This window comes from Benincasa hispida, chromosome 12, assembly GCF_009727055.1.
Source record: "Benincasa hispida cultivar B227 chromosome 12, ASM972705v1, whole genome shotgun sequence".
NCBI lineage: Eukaryota > Viridiplantae > Streptophyta > Magnoliopsida > Cucurbitales > Cucurbitaceae > Benincasa > Benincasa hispida.
The window spans coordinates 36,938,624-36,944,302 of record NC_052360.1 but is presented as its reverse complement, the minus strand read 5'-3'; the positions used below and the strand labels follow the sequence as shown (position 1 = coordinate 36,944,302).

The window sequence follows — 5,679 nt, the reverse complement described above, 5'->3', positions numbered from 1 at the left end:
GAATTGTCTACTTTAAACATAAATTCTCATAGTTTTACTTTTGGTTTCACTTAAAAGGTTTTATATCATTAGCGATGATTGTCCTCTCTTATAATACATGATCATCCCTTTATCTAGCAAATGTGAGACTCTAATTGCATTCCCAACATCAACATTCATGAATAATAAATCATAATATACAATTTGACATAAAATGTCATAAAATATCTTAAAACCCTTCTTTTTATTTTATTATTATTATTATTAATTTTTTTTTTCATATTACATTCATATATTTCATTAATGAAAAAGTATATAGTAATTTTGTTGTACTTTTGTCACCTCAAATATAATAGATACATGTAAAAAATTGTAAAATATATTTGAAGGTTTTAAGTTCATATATCAATTAAGTGTTAAAAATTTAGAAAAATACATGTGCAATGGAAAGATTAAACCAAGATAACCACTAGAAAATTATACATTTTTAGATTAGAAAAAACCACACCATAAACATGGACTTTTTAACTGTAGACTAAACTCTACACTTTAAATACTTTCTAACTCCACAAACATATTAACCCTACAAACATATTACTCTAGACATCATAACTCAATGCAACGTCCTACACACCCGAAATTTAAGAAGGCTTGTTAATGACCATTCAAAGTTACACAACTGACAACCCACTTTTAATCAATGTCTATCTCATTATTTCATCAGATAACTGATCTTCGATGGTATATCCAACCATAGCTAATTTGTTCGACGATTGTGACATGATTGGAAAACAATATAGTTTAGAGACATCAACCATAATGGCAAAAAATTACAGCACAAATTCTATTCTTTTTTGTTTTCTTTATAAAGAAGGAAAAAGTATGAACAGCATGGCTGAATTACATATATTTGAAAAACAAACAAACATGAATAGCTAAGCTTTATAAACTTCAAACCCTCTACAATTACAACTTGCTTTGAACCTTCATCACACTTTAGCTAGAGAAAAACAAGGTATAAACCAATCATCCTGCTGTTTTGGAGTGTTTGATAAGCCAATCGATCACCACATCGATGTTTATCGAATCTTTGCAAGAGATCATGTAGCAGCACACCTCCCTGTCACGAATCGTTTCAAGTTCTCTGCAGCAAAAAACCAAAAAGATTATCATCAAAAGTATATTTCAATATGAATGGACAGAATACCATAACCATATCTTCGATATAATTTCAGGACTCACAACAAATCGACCAGTGATTGCTTGGAGAGTGCTTCTGATTTGTCAATTTTGTTGCCCAGCACCAGCAAAGGAATTCCACTTAAAGAAGGTTTTGTTAAGAGCTCATGGAGCTCACTTTTTGATATGGGAACACTGTCTCTATCAGCAGAATCAACTACATAACTGACCTTGCAACCATCATATATATCAGGACAAAAGGTTAAGAAATGACAAAGAGACCAAAAAAGAAAATGGTAATAATTAATTATTCAACTTCGATGGTTGTCTGTTTGGTCTTTAAACTTGAAAAATTTTCAATCATGTATCTGAATTTTGATTGTGATTCTATATCATTTTGTCGTTAACACTATTGACTCTAATGATGATGTGATATGCTTATGTGAGAGATGTTACTTGATCTAATACCAGAAGGCTGACAAATAACTTAGGAGGTAGATATCTAGACAAATAAAATCCCACGTACACTATATCTTCTTTTTGAAGCGAAATCCTTTTTATAGACCATGGCAACCTATTTTATCAAGTTTCAACTTCTTTTAGCCATTTGTTGGAATCAGATCAGTTTATAACAAATAGGTATGTCAAGTCACCAACCAATTAGTTAACAATGTTAACAATAGGGATGTCATATAATTAAAATTCAAATGGTTCTAGAATGTTATTATCCTTATCACTGCAAAGGTCCTACAAGAAAACTTCATCAACATATCAATCCAACTAGTGATGTTAGATACTGATAGCATACTAGAGAATTCTCTTAAGGGGGTGAATCCAGGCCTCTCAAAAGAGTTCGAAGAATCTTTTTAATTTCAATATTTTTAAATTAATGTGAAAAAGGTTCAAACAAAGATCCAGTAGCAGCCCCCTGTAGAGTGGTAGAGAACTTTCTTTATGACAAGCGAAAAAAATATGGATTTGTTGGGTTTTGTTTGCTCAAGTGTGCTCCTAACCGTCAAATGAAAGATGAACAATTCATCCTTCTAACGAGGGAGATACCGGACTTCAAGAGCAAGAGATCTATTAAATAAATACAGGAAATGGCAGGAAAAAAAAGTAACTTGGAATCGCTCAAAACTGGAGAATAAGATTTTCTTGAATGCATATGATTAGATGGTAATATTTTTGAAGTGCAGATAATGCTAATAGGATAAAAGGATGTTATATCTAAATGCAGTGATTTGTTTGCTTGGTGTTTAAATTTTGACGAGTACAGGTGTTTAAATAAAGATAAAGAATCAGCCATATAGTACGCTAAAATGGAACAAGGAGAGACTTGGGATATTTACACAATTGCAGTCACGCCACGACAATATCTCTCCCACATTGTACGGAATCTCCTCTGCCCTCCCAGGTCCCAAAGTTTAATTGTTACATTGCCCTTAGTAACTTTCCGCATGTTAAACCCGACCTGGTTATCAGAATATGAAGGGAATATCATAAGATACATTCAGTTGCATGAGTGAAAACAGTGAACTTGATAGAAAACCATACTCACAGTTGGAATCATATCCTCACTGTAGCCCCCTGTCTGTAAAATTTGAAAACCATCAGGGAACAAGAAGGCCATTCCCATACACAAAGAAACAGATGTGAAAATTTGCATTTTCTTACAGCAATAGAATTGACAAGAGATGTCTTCCCAGCATTCTGGAGGCCTACAAGTGAGAGTTCCATTTCCTGTTTGAAGAACAGGCTGAAAGACAGGCACACAAGACTGTTAAATTGAAAAAACTTAACAAAAATCTCAAGCAGTAGCAAGAAACAGCTTCCTTCAGATGTTACTAGGTTAGGCATATGAAAAACTGAAATTCCATGCATCGATGGTTTCTCCATTCCTCTGAAACTTTTGTTTACTAATGAACTAAAAGGTTAATTAAGGAATGTAGCAACAGGCGATTTGTGATTCTACAGAGCTACCAAACCAAAGATCAAACTGAAGACGACAACACGTCTATTCCTTCACGAACAAGTTAAAACGATAAAGCCATGGTAATGGAAGCTAGATTAACACAATGAATTTGCTAAAACTTGGGATTCCATTACAAAACTAAAAGGCAATAACAGTGGCTAGGGCACTGTGAGAAGTATGGAAAAGAAAAGAAAATATGCTCATAAAAAAAAAATTAGGGGGCGTTTGACCCACTAAGTGGAGTTAATAAGTTTGAAGTTAATATGTTGGAGTTAGTAAGTTTGTGTTTGGGGTGTAAAGTTGTAAGATGGAGTTCTTCGATCATTGTGAAAAGTAGATTAAGAGGGGAAGATGAAGTTACTCAATAAATGAGAAAAGTAGAGATATAGGGAAAGATGAAGTTCCTTGATAAATGTGAAAAATAGAAAATGATTGGAAGATAGAGTTACTCGATAAATGTGCAAACTTCAATAGTGTTTACTATTGAAGTTGAGTTGTTTACACCAACTTAGGAAGTTGGTGGGTCATACGGCCCCTTAAGGTATGAAAGCCACAAATATATAGAAGTTGGGATCCAAGGCAGAAAACAACCAAAATAATTGCAACGATTGCGTTCCATTGTTGTTGTTCTCCAACACTGCAAACAAAATAAGATCCTAGCTAGAGAACAGCTACCTAGAACAACAAACTCGATTGTGTCTTCAACGTTATAACTTTAGGGGGTATCTAAGAATGATTTCAAGCAGTGCGGAGAGAAACTCTCGATATCATGGTCAGCCACAAAACGATAGTATAGCCAGTAGTTTTTGCACCTAAATCCAACCCTACCCAACCTCTACAAAAATGTTAAAAGAGTCCATTACGTGATCTGTTATTATTTGGTCTGATGTGGTAGTAATACTAATAGTAATCCTTTATTTTGTGACTGCGAGTAGTTGGCCTGTGAACCTATATAATGATGTACAGGGACTATGTTTGGGTTATCATCAAAGGGATGTTAGAGACTTGATTGGAGAGTTCCTCCTCCGCTTGCCTTTTAGCCTTTTAGCGAGAAGGGTTGTTTGTTTGTTGGGATGTGTGCTTTGTTATGGGTTATTTGGAGAGAGAGAAATAACATAATTTTAGATATGTCGAGAGACCCTAGTGATGTTTGGTCCTTAGTGAGATTTCATGTTTCTCTTTGGGCTTCGATTTCAAAGATTTTTTGTAATTTCTCTATAGACACCATTTTACTTGGTTGGAACCTCTATCTTTAGTGGAATTTTTGTGGGTTTGACTTTTTGCATGCCCTTGTATTTTGTATTTTTCTTTTTTTTTTTTTCCCTCAATGAATATAGTTGTTTCTAAAAAAATGAAATTTTGAATGACTTGAGAGTCAATTCTACTTTCTTCTTTCTTTTGAGGTATTTTTCATAAAATAATGAAAAAAGCTAACATATTGGAACTACATAAAAAACTCAAACCTACAAGCAATCTGAACTTCAGAGTAAACCATCTCAGTGACATCACAAAAACATGGTGATAAGTATAAGATTCCTAAGAGACCCAGTTGGACAATTTTAACAAGCAAATCTATATATCTTGAACGGTTGCACCACTCAACTCAAAAGAATTGATCCGAACTTCAAATTAACATAATAATTCACAATAAAAGACCAAACGAACACACATAATATCGCATTTCTAATCAACCTTCACTATAAATTAATGTCAAACAAGAGGCCCATGTTCGAATTTAAAATTAAAACGCAGCTTTCCCTGCTCAGCCGACAATTCCTTCGTTCAACAAACTAATAACTATCAATCCCAAATAACTAAGTAAAATTACTCCTAATTTTTTCTCAGCCACCAAACAAACAGGATCAATAAATAATATAAAATCCCACAATTGAAGAACAAGAAAATTTGGGGAAAAGACAAAATCGTACCTCCTGAGCCAATTGAGGATGGAATCGAAGAAACCCATTTCCGGAAATGAATGGAACTATGAAGAAGCCTAGATTGCTGATCAACAAAAGGAGCTGAAGAAATGGAAATTGTGGAAGTTTATTAGGAAGAAGAAATGTTCATAGACGAAAGAGATGAGTAATGGAGAAGAAGAAGAGACAGAAACTTGAGCAACTCATTCTTCGAGGAAAACCTCGAGGCCCAAAATGTTCTATCCGTGTAGTGTCCGCTTGTCCTAAGCTGATGATCCAAAACAACACACATTTTACTATAATTAAAATATGTAACGTAGGGTCCAATCGCATTTCAAGTACTTTCTATTTTGTGATGTTTAATTTAATTTATAGTACAAATTCTTTTAAGTTTATGATTTTGTGATGTTTAGTAAAACAGTAAATAGGTGTATTTTGTGATGTTTAGTAAAATAGTAATGAAAAGTGTTTGGTTTCTTAGTTAATAGGTGGAATGGTCTTCCAAATTGCTATTTTAATTCTTAATTTTTAAAGAATAAGTTTAAAAGGTCCCTCAATTAATAAATCTATTAAATTTAAACAAAAAATTAATTAAATTTATGATGTGGCAAAATGTTGGAAATATATATA

The 5,679-nt window shown here is 33.3% G+C and overlaps 1 protein-coding gene across 3 annotated transcripts; it reads right to left on the bottom strand.

Moving 5' to 3' along the window:
* Positions 1-763: 763 nt before the first annotated feature.
* On the bottom strand, positions 764-5,319 carry LOC120068394 (ADP-ribosylation factor-like protein 8c). Of its 3 annotated transcripts, none has more exons than XM_039020145.1 (7): positions 5,271-5,300; positions 5,059-5,151; positions 2,833-2,914; positions 2,717-2,749; positions 2,508-2,629; positions 1,222-1,383; positions 764-1,123 (listed from the first exon to the last, which is right to left on the bottom strand). In XM_039020145.1, exons 2-7 carry the CDS (start codon positions 5,094-5,096, stop codon positions 1,006-1,008), a joined length of 555 nt encoding a protein of 184 aa, XP_038876073.1. In that variant the 5' UTR covers positions 5,097-5,151; positions 5,271-5,300; the 3' UTR covers positions 764-1,005. The 3 variants fall into 3 exon arrangements, with proteins under 3 accessions (XP_038876073.1, XP_038876074.1, XP_038876072.1); XM_039020146.1 differs by lacking the exon at positions 5,271-5,300 and adding an exon at positions 5,244-5,261; XM_039020144.1 differs by having other exon boundaries at positions 5,059-5,319.
* Positions 5,320-5,679: the final 360 nt, after the last annotated feature.